Genomic DNA, 19,950 nt, shown 5'->3' with positions numbered 1-19,950 from the left:
AATCATGCCTCTGATGAAAATTGTGTTTGTGTGTGGAGTCATGTTCTATCAGCTTCTCGCCGAATTACTGCTTATCACTTGGGGGCCCCCGAACGACTTGAAGGTTGCCAGAGTGAAGTCAGAGTTTAGGTGGGGAGGTAGAACTGTCTGTTCTGGAGGAAGCAGTTGGTTACACCTGCTACTCAGGGACATCTTGCCTTCAGGAATCTTCTTCCTGCCACATGCCAGCAGACATCGCACTGTCATTTTGAGCAGGTCCTGGCCAGTGGCCCGGTGGCCTGGCAACTAAAGGTGGGCACAGGGAGTCTTCTCTCCTCCTTCAGCAAGACAGGATCTTGAGGAAGGCTTTTCGGAACTCGATGTTGAAGGTGGTATAGATCACAGGGTTCAGGGCGCTGTTCACGTAGCCCAGCCACGTGGTGGCACTGTAGAGCTCTGGGGACACATGGCATGCTTGGCAGTGGGCATTGAGAATGTGGGTCAAGAAGAAGGGCAGCCAGCAGACAATGAAGGTCCCTAGGTTGCAAAGGAAGAGAAAAACTGGGTCAGGGGTTTGTTTACTCCCTTTGTTGTAACATGGAAATGAGTCACAGTTGTCTACTTTACGGCAGCTACTATGCTGGAAGTTTCACATACCCTTTTAATTTTTACACCAACCCTATGAAGCAGGTGTGATTAGTCACTTTTTTTTTTTTTTAGGTGAGAAAACTAGATGCTAATATCTTTGATTCATCCCAAGCCTTTGCTCCTAAATCAGTTTTCTGGTTTGATCTTTAGATAGTCCTTCGCTAGTCTTTTCTACTTCTCAATTCAATTCAAATATTTATTTTATGTCTATCCATGCAAGACATGTTCCCAGGCACTGATAGGAAAAAAGACCTTAAAGATGCAATTCATATAGTTAAGGTTGTTGAGGGGATTAACATAGAGGTTCCCTGGATATGAGAAGTCCCTAAGACATGAGTAGTTTGGGGCTTGTCTGTGACAGTGAACAGGATATGTTCACCTTCACTAACTCTGTATGGTACCGCGACTTATCAATTTTTAATTTCTTTATTTAAATAAATTTATATTTTTCTACTATAAAAACCAGCCCTGATTTTATACACTATGGAAAACTGGGTAAATATGCAAAAGTAGAAAGAAGTGAAATAATCACCCACCACACAAAGATAATCAATCACTTTTGACATCTGAGTGAATTAATTTTCAGTCTTTTTTTCTCTGTATTTAAAATAATCTAGATGTTATAACACCATATGACAGTAGTCTTTTTGCATCCTCACATTTTTCACTTAATATTTTAAAATAGGTAAGCAGGTAGGAAATATCCAGTATGTGCCAGATGCTTTTAATGAATCATTATCTTACTTATTATTTGATTTATCCATTATAATTCCAAGTGATAGACACGAAACACAGCTCAATTATGTGACTTGTTTGGTTTCATAAATTTCAGTCTAGGTGTTTTGAATTTCCACCAGAGTTAAGATTTATTCACAAACTCTTTTCATTTACATTATAAACATTTATAAATATTACAGTCGTTGGATTTCCAATTTCTGTTAAATATGGTTACCTTAGTATCCTCCACCAGCTCTACTGAACTCAACCTAACCCAACGTAATCCAACCCATCCCAACTTAACCTGACTCACCAAGCACCATGACCAGCATCTGGGTTGCCTTCTTCTCCCGCAGCGGCGCTCCCCGAGGTTGCAGGGGGCCCAGCTTCAGGGATGTCGACAGCCTGCCATTACTGAGTTTTCGAACCTCTAAGCTGAGCTTAGGTGCCATGGTGGGGCTGAGGGAGTTCCGAGTCCTCCCCTCCCTTTTCAACTCTCCTTCCCCTTCTTGGAAGCCTGGTCTTCCCAAGGCAGTATCTTGGCAGATGCTGTAGTAGCGCTTCAGTTCCATGTGTGTCTGACCAGGGGAGAGGGGCTGTAGGTGTAACAAGAGAGGGTCCTGACATTTCTGGGGATATTGTTTATCTTCTGAATGTTCCTGAAAGGGAAACAGAATGCAATGAAGGAAGAAGAAGCCATCATTGTGTGAAACCTACAGAGGGTGCATCTGAGAGTGGTGGGCTCATGGGAAGTTAAGGTAAACAAAATCTGCTTCTGCCTTTACAACTCAAAAGCACCTACCACATAAAGAACATCTGAGAATCAGAATAATCCCTTGAGGAGGGTAGCATAGAATTATAGCCTGGCCTTTTTAAGGTAGAATGACCTGGATATACAGAGGAAAATGTTAAATGGCACCATTGAGATGTAAGCAGAAAAATCTGGAAAGTGGGAAATGATAAGACAAATGACTCAGTTTCTTCAACAAATAAATTGCAGTGACAACACCACCACCACTTACAAGGTATGGGTCTTGTTTGAATTTTGATTCAAATAAACCAACTATAAGAAATCTGTAAGACAATTGGGGAAATTTGAACATTGACTGGATATTTAATGATAGTAGGGAATTATTATTAAATTTTTTAGTGTGATGTGGTATTGTGGTTATGTGTTTTATAAAAGAGCCCATATCCTTTAGAGAGTCTTAGAGAAATATTTTTGGCTGAAATGTTGTTATGTTTGAGATTTGCTTCATAACAATCCAGTGGGGGTGTGTGAATGTAGGTGGGAGCGTAGTTGAAAGAAGACGGGGCCATGAGTTGATAATTGCTGGAGCTGGCTGATGACTACTGAAGGCTTAGTTATATTTGTCTTTCTACTTTTTTAGTTTTGAAATTTTCAATAATAAAAAGTTTAAAAAACCCAGGATTTTCATCTCAGCTTCCTACTTAGTTGATGCATCCTGGGCAAGTTAATTAAATGCCTCTGAGCCTCATTTGTAAAACAGAAAAGAAATGAAAAGAAACAGGTTTGGGATGAGCAGACTCTGAGAGTAGAAAACTGAAGATATGTGAAAGTTTCTGGTATTTTGGGAGGACGTGTGTGTGCCAACGTCTGAACTTCTTTCCATGTTTGAAAAATCAGATGCTGTGTGAATCTTGAGTAGAAGGCAGGACTCCCCAGCACCCTTACCAAAGCCATAAAAGCCAGATATTCACTCTCCCCGACCTCCCCACTGGGCAGCTAGAACTCTGGTACCTGAACCAAGCCCAGCCAACTGGAGATTCACACCTACAACCTTGAATTAGAACTCACGAAGCAGGGAGACTTCAGAATTCATCTAGCAGTGGGGACGGTCAATGTCCAGTGTCCTAGGTATTTGAACCAGATTCTTCCTTAGGCATGAACAGCGTCTTCTGAAGCTGTTCTTCAGCGTTCTCATTGAGTCTGAGCTACTTGATATCCTTCCAGTAAATTCCTTTTTTACATAAGTTAGTCAGTGTCAATAACCAAGGACATTCACTAGTCTCTCCTTAGTTCAAGGAATCATAGTTTTCTAGACACACAGGGCTGGTACACTGTACAAACTTAGAAGCATTGTTGAATAAATGAATGAATGAATGAATGTAAGTGGGCTTCAAGATTATTTAGTGTCTTAAAAACTGTGCTCCACAGAGGTGTTTGTAGGAATTCTATCATAACATACTTTTTTAAAAATTTGGTTTTCATTTTGATGGAATTTTCTAATAATTAATGTAAGTATACTGTGTTTTATCTGAATGACCATTTGTAACCAAGATTATATTTTATGATTGAGCTGGCATCTAGTGATCTTCTAAAAGATGCATTATTTCTGAAACTAAAGGACTAGGGACAAATTTTTGAGAATGCTTATGAAATCTCAGATTTGGGACTTCCCTGGTGGTGCAGTGCTTAAGAATCCACCTGCCAATGCAGGGGACATGGGTTTGATCCCTGGTCCGGGAAGATCCTACTTGCCGCGGAGCAACTAAGCCCATGTGCCACAACTACTGAGCCTGCGCTCTAGGACCCGCGTGCCGCAACTACTGAGCCTGTGTGCTGCAACGACTGAAGCCCGCGTGTCGATAGCCCATGCTCCGCAACAAGAGAAGCCACTGCAATGAGAAGCCCATGCACCACAGCGAAGAGTAGGCCCCGCTCGCTGCAGCTGGAGAAAGCCCACACAGCAACGAAGACCCAGCACAGTCAAAAAAAAAAAAAAATTTATGAAATCTCAGATTTGAGAACATTGATCTAGTACAGCTTGTCTCCATTTCACAGATTTGGAAATTCAGTCATGTAGAAGGAAAGTGATTCTTCCAAGATTCTATATTGATGAGTGTATTTTTCAGCTCTTTCTGAAAACTTTTATCACCACCTCCATGACTGACATGAAGAAACATTGGATTGCTTTGGATCTGGCTGGCAGAGCCCTCCACTCCCAGATGGCAGGACAGAACCTAATTCTCCACACTCCAGGCAATGCCAGCTTCTTGACTCTTCAATCTCTCCTCTGTAGTCACCACTTTTCCTTCTTTTGGCCTTGGAGCCTTCTCGGACTTTAAATCTCTTATCTATAAAAAAAATCATTTACAGCAAGAGTCTGTAACAGCTACATCCGGCCCGTATAAAAGTGGTTAATTAACTATACGGAGATTAGACAAGGCTTAGACATTCATCATTATGGGTTTTTGAAGCTTCATTCCTAATATTTACTTGGCTGTGGAGCTCAGGGAGAGGAATACTAGTCTTTTATCTAACACCTTCAGGCTCCATGCAGCACTTGGCTTTCTTAGTGCGGCAGGGCTGGTTTGAATTGGAAGAATAAGAATCAGGGTGACTATGAAATTGTCTCAGTTTTCCCCATATTTAATGGCAAATAAGGCACTTGAAAGTTTCCCATTAGTCTCCCTTTTCGGCTTTTCTTGGATCTGCCCATGTCTGTTTCAGCGATGCCCTGTTTCCTCTAATGCAGGTTGTTCTGGATGGTATCTTCACAACACATCCAAGAGTCATTGGCTCTGGTCACTGGGATCTAGCCCAACAGTCATATGCTTTTGGAATATTATTTGATAATGCCTATTCTGAAGCTCAAATCAGGCAGAATCTCAGATCTGTTATTTATTACAGATGCAAGTGTGAGGTTGGCGCTAAATTTGATTTTGGGGTGGAAGAGGAATTAAGTCAAGCCAATGTCTTGAGAAAGGGTCTCTTATTCTTTTCCTACAGTCAAAGGCATGGCTTACTCACCATTTTCCCCATGGCATCTGATGGAAATCTGGCCCTTACTGAAAAACTGTCACATAGGGTGCAACCGTAGCCAGGAAGACTAGGGTGGGTTGAAGGAGAAACAGTTGTGGGTTAAGCTCTATATAGTTGGGCCATATAGGTGACAATGCTTTGAATACAGTGTGTTCATATCCTCCGTCTTGGGTCCTGATGTCCTATTTCATAGGGGCCATTATTTTGCTCTATGTAAGTCTTGGGACATTGAGTTCAAGGCTCTGATTCTCATTCAAGTCATTATAGGTTGATCTAGACATCCAATGTGTACCTGCCTTCAACATCAAACTCAATTCTTACTCTATGAAGCCCTTTCCGGAGCATATTGACCTTTATCTTCTCATAACCTCTCCAGCATTTAATATTTAGATGCTTAGTTGTCTTCATCTCACATTTGGCAAACGTCCCAGTCAGTGCTGGGCTGCTCATTCATTTTGGGTGGAGGTGTGTTTTATTTGCTTGTCTAAGATTCTAAGTTACACGAAGGCAGAGGCCATATAATATTCCTGCTGTCTCTTCCCTAGCAGATTGCAAGGGATTGGTATTCATCCATTCATGCTTCAAGTACACCTTGAAGCATGTGCCAGGCACTGGAATGAGCAGAATTTACAGCCTAAGCAATCAGAAGATTTCAGTGACCTTCCTTTTCAGAGCCTTGAAAGACCTAATAAAATGTGTCATCAGCATCTCCCATTCCCTCGGCTGGTTAGTGCCTCAACACAGAGGCAGATCTAGAAAGGACAGGAAGTTTCAGTGGACCCCCAGTGATTCCTAATGTCATGATCTGACCAAAAAGTCATTCCTGGAAACCCGGCATCAGTGAATGGTAAAGCTGCCACACTAAAACTTCATACCTGTGTGACATCTGAACAGCTGGCCATTTAGGGGCAATGAAAGACTTTGAAGGGGAGCAGAACAAGACCAGAAACTATCCTATCATCTTGCTAAGTCAAGTGTGCTCTAGGGAAGACTATCAATGCACTTTTGAGATTGAATTTCCTACCTTTAAAGCCTAGCCAATATCTGCAGATTAAAAGGTGGGTATCAGATATGTGTCCCCGACGTGGCAGAACAGGCAAAAGCATGCACTGCTGGACACAAGGCTGGAGGCCACGGGGCTGGGTGTTGTCTTCCTTCTGCCCCTCCAGGGTGCTTACCTGTTGGGGGAAGCCGGGCCTGACGCTGATGCACTGACTGTTCTGTCGAGTGAGGATCCGTTTCCGTCTCCTCTGTCTCAACACCACGTAGATCCTGGCATAGACGAGGACAGTCACTCCAAAGGGCAGGTAGAAGGACACCACTGAAGAGTAGAGGACAAAGTCAGGGTTGGAGATGGAGCAGATGCTGGGGTCTCCTGTGAGTGAGAGAAGGGGAGAGAGCAAAGTAGTTGGCCAAGTATGGGACCTCGGTGGGGAGCACAAAATATGGCCTCACATCATGTGTGGTGTCTCCACCATCGAATCCACAGTGGAGCTTCGAGAAGCACTGGCCAGTCCCACCTACCCCCTCATCATGTCCCGGTCTATGTGCTGCCTCCTCCGCGGAGGCTTCCTTGCTTGATTTTCTCAGTCAGGAGCGACTCTTACTTCCTTTGTGCCCCACAGCCCTTTACTGTGCAGTTAGCACACGTGGCCTGATTGTTAACTCGTGAGGGTGCCATCTCAGACACCTACGTCGTCCGCTCGCTGAGAGTAGGAGGTCTAATTCATCTTGATGTCGCGCACAGTTCACTATGAAGAAAATTTACCGATGATCACATGCCAGACACTGCTCTACACTGGGGCTGCAAAGATGAATAAGACACGGTGTCCTCCCTCGAAGGAGCTCCCAGTCTAGACAGACAGACGATCCCTTCCGTGTGCCGCGCTAAGCGTCACAGAGGAACACGGTCTGGGAGGCTGGGGTCGGGGGGTGTCACAGAGCAACAGAGCAGAGGCTCCCAGGAGGGATGCGGCCCCCAGAAAAGGGCCTGCCTGTGTGGAGGCATCAGAAGATTGTAGCATGCAATGAAAGAAAAGAGGAAGGCTTCTTTGCTGAGAATGCCAGGTCCCCGATTTTGAATCCGAGTTGTCGGGCAGGTGGTGGTTGACTACAGGCAAGTCTATTTTTCCGCGAATCCCGGTACTGCTCAGGGCTGAGATGGGAAAAGGGCCAGTAAACCTACTGTCATCATGGGCACTGTGAATCGAGGCACATCCTTGCTTCATGTCCTGAAACGCTCCTGCCCTTCCTCCTTAGGGGGCCCTGCAGCTTTGTCTTCTTCACTAGCAGATGTTGAGATCCCTCCAGTAGCCAGAGTAAGGCCTACAACTTGCCCCATCTTGAAAAAGAAAGTGGAAGGAAACAAATATCTTCCAGGTGATTCCAAGGGCTTTAGACACATTATCTTACCTAATAAACGTGGCAACGTGATGTAGGCAGGTGCCGTTACCGTCTCTCTTCTCAGATGAGCAGACTAAGGCTCAGAGCTATTCAGTAAGTGGCCTAACATCACACAGTCTGGATGTGTTCCTCCAGTCATTTTGACCCCAAAACCAATGTTCTTTCTATGATTTTGACTCTCCACCTCCCTCTACTATTGGGCACGACAAATTTGCGCTTTGTCCTGTCAGCAAGAGGTGTTGGCACATCCAGCCAATCTTAATAAAGGGATGGGCATTCTCCAACCCAAACTCTGGCCTCAGAAGTTGCAGCCTCAGATGTGAACTGGTGGGGAGAGGGCCGTGGCCACGTGGGCCCCTTATTCTGCTTCTTGGTCTACGGAGGTAGGGAGAGGCCAGGCAGCCTGAAGTGGGAGACCCAGGTCTCCATTTACTAACTGTGTGACCTTGGGCATGCTACTTAACTATGCCAAGCCTCAGTTTCATGGTCTGTAAAAGAAGGACAAAAATATTGTATCATGTAGTGGTTGTGAGACTAAATGGTAACTATTATTATTATTTATTCTTTACTATTATTTATTATATACTTCCTCTGAGCTTTTTTTTTTTTTTTAAAGTTTATTTATTTATTTATTTATGGCTGTGTTGGGTCTTCGTTTCTGTGCGAGGACTTTCTCTAGTTGTGGCAAGCGGGGGCCACTCTTCATCGCGGTGCGCGGGCCTCTCATTATCGTGGGCTCTCTTGTTGCGGAGCACAAGCTCCAGACGCGCAGGCTCAGTAGTTGTGGCTCACGGGCCTAGTTGCTCCGCGGCATGTGGGATCTTCCCAGACCAGGGCTCGAACCCGTGTCCCCTGCATTGGCAGGCAGATTCTCAACCACTGCGCCACCAGGGAAGCCCCCTCTGAGCTTTTTGAACTTGAAAGGGAAGGTATCACTTGTAATGAAAATTTGGAGAGAGACTTATAGGGAACAATATTTGTGGGGGAGAGAAGGGAGCAACAGCTAAGAATTAAAACAAAACAAACAAGAAAGAATGTATTTGGTGCTCAGTTAGGCATTTTAATGACGGCACTGCCACCAGAATCTTTATGAGCTACTCCAGATTCTCTGATTCTCTTGGTAGGGGGGTAAAATTCAGGTAAAATTAATGTCATCTCACCAAAGCCTATATCATCATCTTTTAGGAAATGGCTCATAAAACTCTGAACAGTGGTCACCAAAATGGCATCTTCTGGTCTTCTAGGGGAGTGGGGTTGGGAGTTAGGATAGGGTGGCAGCTGGTGGTCTTTCTGAATCTGTAAGGAGCCACGCTGGCAGTGATCACCCCTCCCCTGCAGTCAGCTCCCCTGCTGTCAGTGTCTGCCTATGATTAAAATGCTCCCTCTAATGAGGAGGTACCTCAGCACGTTTTGTAGTGAGAGGGGGTCAGAGGGGTGGCAGGGCCACTTTCCCCCTATTCATCTTGTCGCCATCCTTGGTGTGCTGGATAGTCCCCACGCGTCTCTGCAGATATAACATCTACCCTTCTCTATCCTCCTCTGGGTTTTGAGAGGGTGACCTCTATATTTTATATATTAACTACTACATTTAAAAAGCCAGGAGCCAAAGTGGGTATAGTGTGCTTCCATTTGTGTAAACATGGACACACACACACACTCACATGTGTCCATGCACGGGTGTGTGTATGCACTTGCTTCAAGCGTGGCGTGCGGGATCTTAGTTCTCCGACCAGGGATTGAACCCGTGAGCCCTGCAGTGGAAGCTCGGAGTCTTAACCACTGGATCTCCAGGGAAGTCCCGAGCATTATCTTTTAAGAATATGGGTGTTCACTTCTAGGGAGGGGACAGGGGGACTGGCAATCTAGGGTAGACGGGAGACGAACAGGGAAGTCTGTATATATATCTCATTATACCTTATGTTTTATCACGTGCAAGTATTTATTTTTCCATTACAAGCATTGAACTATTGAAACGTTGAAATATTGAAAGCATATGTATGAGAAACAGAGTGAAGAGAGAGCACATAGCTATTTCGAAATCGCTGATCAATGAAGATCATCAGTATACAATCCCTGAACCTGCACTGTCATCCCTTCCTTCCTTCCCTACCTAAGAAACTGCATGCTGCCTGTCCTTAGACAGAGTTTTGCAGCCTCTCCCAGAATTTCTCCATGTTATGCGTCCCGTGAGGCCTGTCAGCAGGCAGAGTGACGCTGGAGGCGGTTGGGCAGTGAGTGGGGCCCTGCCCCAGCCTCCGCCAGGCCTGGCCTGGGTGTGTGTCCTGTGGGCAGCGCAGAGTGAAACACCACACACGGCAATTCTGAAAGCTTCTCTCTGCTGAGTCCTGAGGAGGTGGTGAGGGCAGTGAGGTCCCCAGGAGCTAGGCTTCCCCAGGAGATGAGGTGCCTTGTCTTGATTATTTAACTGAAAGGGTAGTGTGCTGTCAGCATAACAGTTATTGAATGAATGAATACATGAATGATGAATAAACGAGCAAACTGTACAGATGAACATTTTCCATAAGCACATCAGCAGTCACTAGCTGGAGCGTAAAAGGGAAGGCCAGGAGGCTACTCCCCAACCTCCGAAATCGGGATGTTTATCCCAACTAATCTCAACAGCTAAGGAGGAAAGAAGGATGATGAGGACTCATCCACTGACTCATTCAACACAAGTTTACCGAGCACCTGCTGTATTCAAGGCGCTGTGCTCAGTGATACACTAAATATCTTTCGTGGGCTAGCCTGGGAACTTGAGTCCCACAGTCATGTGAATGGCAAAGTCAAAAGCAAATTGAGTTGAGAGATTCATGAACTTCTAGCTCATTGAAGGATTTGTCCTCAATTTGTTTCTGAAGACAGGAGATCTTAATGAATTTGATCGAAGATGAGCCTAGTATTCTCTTTGTGCTTCTCGACCAAGCCCCCCTACCCCCAGATGCAGGGTTCTGAAAGCCAGGTGAGGTGTTCTATTGCTAAAATCTAAATAGCCCTCCTCCATTTCTTTGTTTCAAAGGAAAATTAAGTCAGTTGGTAGGACTTTCTCAACTTTAAGTCTTTCTGCCCTTGAAAGTTTCTTAAACCCTGGTCACCAGCTATCGCTTATCCATTCTGGAATTTTTAATAACCCAATAGCTATCTGATTTAACAGAAATTTAAATACTAGTTATTTTTCTTATCTGTAAAATAAAAGGATCAGGGATCTTTCAGGTTTCCTCTAGTACAAACACTCCATCCTCCGCTGCCATCAGGGGCTGTGGATGATGCGATATTTGGCTCCTGACTGCTGGGTCTCTGCTGGGAGCTGGGGCAACACGGGTCAGCCAGGCCCCACAGCCTTGGAACTCCCTGTGACCCAAGATCCTGCTTTATGTGTGCATCCAGACATGCATGTCACCCTTTTTTCAGACAGTAAGAGCAATTCCAAGATAGAAGAACCTGAAGTTCAACTTTCCTCTACGTTACGTTCTCTGACAATTCACAGTCCCACGTGGCAGCCCATTTCCTTAAAAGAAGAGCCCTGCCAGAAAGTTCTGTTTTGTGTTGCACCCCATGAAAGTCCAGCCACTGCCAATATCAGGTGTTGTTGGCAGTATCCTGCCCTTTTCTCCTCTCCTTCTCACAGGAGGAGTAGAAAAAAATGGCTGAGAGAAGTCAGTTATATTGGGCTTTTGAATGAACTTGGGAAATTCCTTAGAGCTGTAAGAGGTGCTGGAGGAACCCACATCTATCAGGATAATGAAACTTTGCTGTGAAGGTCAGACTGAGGCAGAGAAGGCCGGTGGGGCTTCTCTGCCTTGAGTCCTGCTCACGAATTCCCTGAACTAATGTTCTAGAATGAGACGACTAGGCTCCTCTCTGACCACCAACAGGACTACCACTGTTTAGATATCCCTTGGAGCAGGGGCATAGTTAAATTTTGAGGCAGAGGAACATTTTCTAATACATAATAATAATAACAACAATAACACTAGCTAGTATCTACTGGGCTTTTACAATGGACCTGACACTTTGGCACAATACATGAATACATGGAGAGCCTACTGTAGTCTAATTAATACATTTAAAAGTAAGAGACAGAGAGAGAGATGAGAAAGAAGTGAGCCTATACGTGGTAAGTCATGAGCCTTTTTGGCCTTCTCAATTCTATATTTGAAAATCCTTTTGGAAAGATTTTTCTGAGTTTTGTTTCTGAAACAATAATGATCTCACGGTGGCAACAACACTGCAATTAGGTCGTCATTCTTCTTCACTTTATATGTTGACTTTAACTGGAAACTCTGTCTAATGTCAGATTTTGACTAAGTGTTACCGGGTGTGTGTATGTGTGTGTGTGTGTATCTGTGTGTGTGTGTCTGTGTATGTGTGTGTGTGTGTGTGTGTGCCCGTGCACGCGCATGAGTAAGACCGCCCCCGCCAGCCTCTAAGAATGAGGAAGAGGAATCACTCCCCCCAGCAAAAGTTGGTGGGGCTTTGCTGCTGGCCGGGTTAAGGACTGCCTTGGTCTGGCAGTGGTAGGAAGTGGCCCGTACTACAAATTCCAACTTAGAAGGCATTTTCTCATAGAAACATGGATATAGAAGGTGGCTTAGTTATCGGACTAACCCCCAAAGCACATTTAGACTCATTGAAATGGTATTTGAGCGCCAGAGTCAGCCTCTACAGTCGTGTTAGAGAATGTCGCCTTGGTGCATGTGCGTGCACACGCCTGTTTGTGTTTATAACGTGACATTGGTGCGTGATAATGGGAAGCGCTAAAGAGTAATGCAAAGACGATAACAACATCATATTTTAGGAACACCCTGAGTTAACCAGGCATATCTTTGTTGGATAACTTGGCTACTTAACCTCTAATGCAGCAGAGAAACAAGCCTAACCTTGAGCAGGTGATATGTGCTTGGCACATCTATGTATGTTATCCCAATTTAATCCTCACTTACTTGTAAAAGAACTCTGTGAAGGAGGTAGAGTGGAGTTATAACATATGTAGGCTTAGATTCTAGAGTCAATGAAAATTATAGAGAGTCAAAATTCACCCTGAATCACATATAAAGATACGCATGGTTTGATTACAACCCAGAACAGTAAAAAGTAAAGACATATGACACATGCAGTAATATGTCATCTATTATAAAGAGTTCAACCTAACATATAATTTTAGAGATGAAGTTGCTGGACTTACTTGTAGGAGGCCATATATAAAAATAAATATTGAAAACTTCCTAACTAAATACATAGACCTAGTCCACATATTTGATTTTGTTCAAGTTTATGCTGTGCTATATTGTTATCCCAAACTTATCAACAAGGAAGCTTAACTTAGAAAAGTTAAGTAACTTGTTCAAGCAGACACAGCTGTTAAGCAGCAGAACTGGAGTTTGAATCTAGATTTTTCTGACTCCAGAGCCTCTGTCTTCCTAAATGTATTTTGACTTCTAAATAATTGGCCAGCAAATGACTCTTTGAAGACTATATATAAGTTAAGATTTGCCTGTATTTATATGTAATGTGTTACATATAATATATCTGTATACACATAAGTACACAGCTATGTGACTTGTACATATATACCAGCAATTCATGAACCTGGAACATAGTAGGAATTGAATGAATCAATTCAAATGGAGAAAATAAGAAATCCAGATGAACACTAGAACATGAGTCAATCAGTTCTCTCTTAGTGAACACTCAGTGTTTGTTTTCAATACCTGTAACTATACTATATGTGCTAATAGTTACCATTCAACACATGAAATTCTTGAGGCTGAAAGATGGTCATGGAACAGACACTGAAGGCACTGTGAGGTGTCAGTTTGGATTGGTGTCATATCTAAAATCCCAGACATCTCAGATATACACATTGTTCATCCATTTGTCCGTCCACCCACCCATCCATCCATCCATCCATCCATCCATCCATCCATCCATCCAATAGAAGATGTACCATGTGCCAGCACCATGGCCAAAATTTTTGTATATTAAAAAATATAGGACTTCCCTGGTGACGCAGTGGTTAAGAATCCGCCTGCTAATGCAGGGGACACAGGTTCGAGCCCTGGTCCGGGAAGATCCCACATGCCATGGAGCAACTAAATCCGTGCATTACAACTACTGAGACTGTACTCTAGAGCCCATGAGCCACAACTCCTGAGCCTGTGTGCCGCAATTACTGAAGCTCACGCGCCTAGAGCCCATGCTCCGCAACGAAGAGTAGCCCTCGCTTGACACAACTAGAGAAAGCCTGCGTGCAGCAATGAAGACCCAAAGCAGCCAAAAATAAATAAATAAACTAATTTAAAAATATATATATATATAAAATACATCCTCCAGTAATTTAGGAATTCATCCTAGTTCCCAAACGTCAGACACGATTTTTATCGAATAAAAAGTTAGAAATGTATACCCTACTCCAGGGCTGTCATTATATGTTATTTTGCATTGTAAATCCATTACGAATTATCATCTTTTCATTAGCAAACTTCACCTGAATTATTCATATAGCATAGTTTTTTAACTGGCACATTTCTTCAAATGAATACAATGGCTTTTCTTTCAAAATAGGAGTAAGCAGACTTTTCATTAATTGGGGCAGAACATTACTCCTGTGCCATTAATTGAAGAGGTTTTGCTTTCTATTTTATTTGTAATCAATAAAGGCCAACGCTTTGCAGTCTATAGCATCCTCATTTGATCACACTGACCAGGGGTCAGACATTTCAGGGCTCAGCACCACTCACAACCATTCAGATGTGCTGTGAATCACGCCGGTGTTGGAAGTGGGGCCGTCATTGTTACCTGTGGTGTTGAAGCCAAAGAGGAGAGGGCAAGACACGGCAAAGGCCAGCACCCAGACAGCCGTGATCATGAGGGCCACGCGCCGACAGGAGCTCTGTCCTGTGCCATGTTGGTAGTGAACTGGCATGACCACTGCAGTGTACCTGTGAAAGGGAGGGGAGAGAGGATAGACATGATGAGAAAGGTTCTAAAGACAAGTTGAAAGAGGTTACTAGAGAAGTACTCAGGTTGATACATGTGGCAGGAGAAAAATAATTTGGTTGGAGAAACTTAGAGAGGAAGGGGTATTTGAGTGAACATAGCAGAAAGGCTGAGACAAGATAGATGAAGTACTCATTGAGGGAGGTGAGCAGAGAAAGAATAAAAAGCATAACATAACAACACTGGGTTGCCAGAGAGCTTCTTACCAGCGCTGGTTGACGGCCCAGCATATCCCAGCCTTATATTCACACACCCTTAAACCTGAAGACTCTAGATGCTGGTTTGTGTGCCTTTATGTTCTCCCACAGTTTTTCAGATAATGATGGAACTGTGCCCAAAGAGGATGTTTAGACCTGCCTGTATCCTAACATTAATTCTAACCCTCGTAGTGACAACTATTCCAAGTAGCAGAGATTTTGTAAATAGAGATGAGTAATATCCAATGAAGACTTATTTTAAAATCAAGTTTTCATGCTGTCTTAGTCTGCTTGGGCTGCTATATCAAAAATACCATACACTGGGTGACTTAAACAACAAATATTTATATTTCACAGTACAGGAGGTTGGGAAGTCCAGCAGCAATGTGCTGGCAGATTTGGTGCCTGGTGAAAACCCACTTCTTGGTTTGTAGACGGGAGTCTTCTTGCTGTGTTCTCACATGGTGGGAGGGCTGAGGGGAGCTCTCTGGAGTTTGTTTTATAAGGGCACTAATCCCATTCATGAGGGTGGAGCCCTAATCACCACCCAAAGGTCCCACCTCCTATACCATCACATTGGCAGTTAGGATTTTAACATATGAATTTGGGGGTGGGGCACAAACATTCACTCTACAGCACATGCTTTTACATGGTCAAAGCAGTTTCTTATTCTTGTTGGATATTGTTGTCTTTTCTGTGGTATATCCACACATACATTTACAGCTGCTTATTGGACTTACCTGCATGATTGCTCCATGGTTGTCCCAAACTCAAATTATCTGAAATAGATCTTCCTATTTCCCCACATCTCTTAATCTGCTTCCACTTCCTGCCTTTCTTCCAGACATCCACACCCAACACTCAGGCTTTTTGACGCTTCTTTGGCCCTTCCATATCATTTGCTCACCCATTCATTTAGCCTTTCATTCATTCAATATTTATTGAGTTCTTACTATATACCAGGTCTTATTCTGGAAATATAGAGATGTGCAAATGGGACATTGTCTCTGTCCTTACTGAGCTGGGAGTTGAGTGGAGTAGATGGATGAAAAAAATGCTAATATAAAATGAAGAGTATCATGAAGGAAGTAAGCTGGGTGATGTGTTTAAGGATAGCAGAGGATGTAAAGAAGGGGCAAACGACATAAGTGGGTAGGAAAATGAGTGGGGTGAGAGGGAGCCAGACATGAGGGAAGGTAGGAGAAGAACATTTTAGGCAGAAGGACAGCAGGTCCTGTAAATTAACCCATTATGGTATCATCCCCATTATCCATGCATTTCTTTTCTACCACTTTTTCTCTGTGATGGCCACAGCCTCCTGGCTGGTCTCCTACTGCTAAGTCCCCAGATAGATTTCATCATGTCCCCCCCAACCCATGTTCCCCCCAACTCAGATGAAAACTGTCTGAAACAGGCATAATTCTAAGATGGCCCCCAAGATTTAGGTACTGTAGAACTAGTAGAACTAGTAGAAATCCTGTGATTAGATTACAAATCAACAGACTGAGTAAATCAAAAAGGAGATTATCTTGGGTGAGCCCTTGAAAGGGACTGAGCCCTTCCTTAATTCAGAGAGATTCAAAGCATGAGAAATTACCCTCCTGGCCTGCAAGGGGCAAACTGCCATGTTTGGGAAAAGATCATTTGGCAAGGAACAGCAAAAGGCCTATGGGAGCTAAGAACAGCCCCTAGTTGACAACCACCAAGAAAGTGGGAACCTCAATCTTATAACTGTAAGGAACTGAATTCTACTGACGACCTGAATAAGTTTGGAAGACGAAAACCCAAGTCAGCCTACACCTCGTTTTCAGCTTTGTGAGAGCCTTAGCAGAGAACCTACCTACATGGTGCACAAACTTTTTGACCTGTGAGATTAAAAACGGATATAAAGTCACTACATTTGTGATAATTTGTTACACAGCAACAGAAAACAAATACAACGTCAATACTTAGCCTTCCTCAACATGACCCCAACTTGCCCAGCCAACCTGACCTCCCGTTGGACCCTGACACTTACATGTAACTGCAGCCATACTGGCCTAGGGATGGGTTATCTTCAACAGTCTTTGTTCAATCCATTATTCCTTTTCCTTCCCTGGGTAGCTCATTTTTTCTCTCCTTTAATCCCAGATCAGCTCTCCAGTAACCTTCCCAGTCCTTCTATCTTACAGAGACCTCTAACTCTGAATGCATAGCACTCCTATGCCAATCAATCACGTTGCCCTTCTGCATGCATTATTGAACTTGCCTCATGGCTGGAGAGAGATAGACCCCATATGATTTAAGTTACTTAATGGCTGAAATCATCTTATAGCCTTGGTATTCCATATAGGTCCTTGTACAAAGCAAGTAGCAAGAAGCTGTTGACTGATTGCCTCATGGACTCTGAAGGCCTCCTTCATCATAAGAGGACAATTCTAATCCTAGCCCAGCTCAAGGGATCTAATATATATAGTTGGGTCTATATATGCTCAATTTTTATTTATTTATTTATTTATTAATTATTGAAGTATAGTTGATTTACAATGTGTTAGTTTCAGGTATACAGCAAAGTGAATCAGTTATATATACATTCTTTTTCAGATTCTTTTCCCATATAGGTTATTACAAAATATTGAGTATAGTTCCTGTGCTATACAGTAGGTCCTTGCTGTTTATCTATTTTATATATAGTAGTGTGTATATGTTACTCCCAAATTCCTACTTTATCTCTCCCGCCCACCTTTCCCCTTTGGTAAGCATAAGTTTTTTTCTATGTCTGTGAGTCTGTTTCTGTTTTGTAAGTAAGTTCATCTGTATCATTTTTTTTAGATTCCACATATAAGTGATATATGATATTTGTCTTTCTCTGTCTAACCTCACTTAGTATGATAATCTCTAGGTCCATCCATGTTGCTGCAAATGGCATTATTTCATTCTTTTTTTATGACTATTATTCCATTGTGTATATATACCACATCTTCTTTATTCATTCATCTGTTGATGGACATTTAGGTTGCCTTCATGTCTTGGCAATTGTAAATAGTACATATGCTCAATTTTTCATTGTCTCATCAGTGTCCAGGGAACCTGGAGGCCAGATGCAGAGCAGGAACCCCCTTAGCTCCTCTTGTGCACCTCAAGGCTTGGGGCTGAGGCAGGGAAGGACAGACCCTGGGCTGGAGGGGGTGGAGTACTGCTCCCCGATGCTCCTCCTATATGTGCCAGCCCCCTGACTCATCTGCCTCATATGCATCTGGCCTTAGAGTTCATGTGTTAACATGTGTATCCCCAAAGAGCAGCCTGAGAGTCAGCTCTGAGGGCTGAGATGGAGGCAGACTCTGCAGAACTTGGCCTTGGCACCCTAACATGTGACAGAGGTGGCTTCTTTGTCAAGAGGGAGAAATAGAGTCCTTATCTAATAAGGTCAAATTACGATCCCACCACCAACCTCAAGGAAGGCCCATGACAACCCAGTTCCCTTCTCCTGATGCACATACACTATAGATCCTCCCTTGAATCTCTAACTTGGCGATGAAGGAGCAGGGCAAGTAGCACCTGGCACTCCTCCAGGCCTCTCACTCTCTCAGGACTTCCGACTCTGCTGGGGCAGTGAGCTGGGGCTTCACGTCAAATATGTCAGCCAGGGCCTGGCCCTTCGCGGTGATCCCTGAGGCACCGTGGAGGAGAGGCTGAGCCTGAAGCCCCGCAGCTGTCCTGGCCAAACAGCTGATGAGGGTCAGGAAGGAAAGCTATGGCACACGTCTTCCTGTCCAGAGCTGCTGGCCTTCATTTACATAATGACCTTGGATGTAAAAGAACCCGGCCATTCCATTATTTGGTAGTGTGCTGCTAAATGCCTAACAACTGGCTCTGCAGGTGGAAGAAAGCCCTAATTTATACCATTTGTCAATTTCTGTGGTACAAATACTCCCACCATTGTCCATTTCAAGTTACACCAATGGTTTAATAACCGGCTCAAAAAACTAAAATTTTGCCGGTCAGTTCCCACTAGCCGTTACAAGCTGACTCCAAGCCCACCACTGAATGTTGCACACTTTCCTAGATCCGCTTTAATATTCAGCAACTTCTTGGAGGCTCCCGTTAATTCAATGAGTCAGTCAGTGTAGGGAGCTCTGGCTCCATTTTATAAAGGACGAATCAAGGCCGCAGAGAGGTTACATGATGAAATCAAGTTCCCACAGCTGGTGGCAGCCGTCTCCGAGGCCAGGTCTCTCCTGGGTGCCCTGCTCCCTGCCAACGGCACTGCAAGTCTCTGAGGCCTTACGGGGACAAGGGCTTCCTCAGGAAACGTGGCACTGAAAGGTGGTTTGTACTTTAAGAGCACCGCGGCTACCCAGAACTGAGTTTCCCCATCAATTAGTTTGATTCTATTAATTTCCCGAGGGTCCTGTTAAAACACATATTCCAAGGCCACACCCTTGGATACTTGTTCCACTCCAGAAGTTTGTATTTTTAACAAGCAAGTGCATCTTATAAGATTAGACAAGTTGGAGGAAGTCTGCATTAGGGAAAATTTGTGTCAAAACTCTTGTTAATTTGGGTAAGAAGTGAGAGATGAGACTACGTTTACCACTGTTACATTTATATATTTTTTCTTCTTAGTTTTAAAACATGATTAAACTTTTAGAATAAATGAGACCCCCCCGCCAAATTTGTTTCCAGGGTGAAAAACGCCAGGAAGCTTGCCATCGGGGCTGAAACACAGAGGCTGTTCCGGCATTGGCCATCGGAGGGCACCAGAATGCAGCAAGAACCCAGCCAGCGCGGCGGGGTGAGAAGTTCACGGCTCACCTGGGGGCTCTCCAGGCCCTCAGTGGGGAGGCGGGGAGGGAAAGCTCGGCCCCCCTGGTTCCTGCAGCCCTGCAGGGACCCTGAATTCCAACTCAAGCAGACTGCTCAGCCTCTGATCTCCTCCCGAATCGATCGCAGATGACCGACCGCAGGCCAGGGCAGGGCTGGGCGTGGGCCCGATGCGCTCACCAGGCTCTTCCGGGTCTTCGGCCAGAGCGCGAGCGCGCGCTGCGCGTGCTGCCCAATCGCTGCCTGGCCAGCCGCCTCCCTTTGAGCTCCTAGCTTTTTGGGTCTTTTCTGCCGGAACGCTGGCAGTGTGCTCAGTGGGTAAGTCAATGGACCTTGGAGACAGACTGATTAGCGTCTGAATCCCGCTTGGCCTGCCGCTGAACCTTGTGACCGTGGACCACAGATTTGACTTCTTTGAGA

At 44.2% G+C, this 19,950-nt stretch overlaps 1 protein-coding gene across 2 annotated transcripts in view; it reads right to left on the bottom strand.

Annotated features, from left to right (window-relative positions):
• Positions 1 to 319: 319 nt before the first annotated feature.
• Positions 320 to 19,950, bottom strand: part of DRD3 (dopamine receptor D3) — a 36,161-nt gene continuing 16,530 nt past the window's right edge. Inside the window, exons 3-7 of one of the 2 annotated variants that reach the window (XM_007181903.1) lie at positions 14,330 to 14,472; positions 6,310 to 6,506; positions 1,805 to 1,940; positions 1,658 to 1,705; positions 320 to 516 (exon numbers count right to left, since the gene is read on the bottom strand). In XM_007181903.1, coding sequence (XP_007181965.1) covers positions 320 to 516; positions 1,658 to 1,705; positions 1,805 to 1,940; positions 6,310 to 6,506; positions 14,330 to 14,472 — 721 coding nt within the window. Of the gene's footprint in view, positions 517 to 1,657; positions 1,941 to 6,309; positions 6,507 to 14,329; positions 14,473 to 19,950 lie in introns of both variants that reach the window. The other variant, XM_007181902.1, reaches the window with a different exon arrangement.

Source organism: Balaenoptera acutorostrata, chromosome 4 (genome assembly GCF_949987535.1).
Source record: "Balaenoptera acutorostrata chromosome 4, mBalAcu1.1, whole genome shotgun sequence".
Classification (NCBI taxonomy): domain Eukaryota; kingdom Metazoa; phylum Chordata; class Mammalia; order Artiodactyla; family Balaenopteridae; genus Balaenoptera; species Balaenoptera acutorostrata.
Note: the sequence above shows the minus strand (reverse complement) of the source record. Positions and strands in the feature narration are given on the sequence as shown.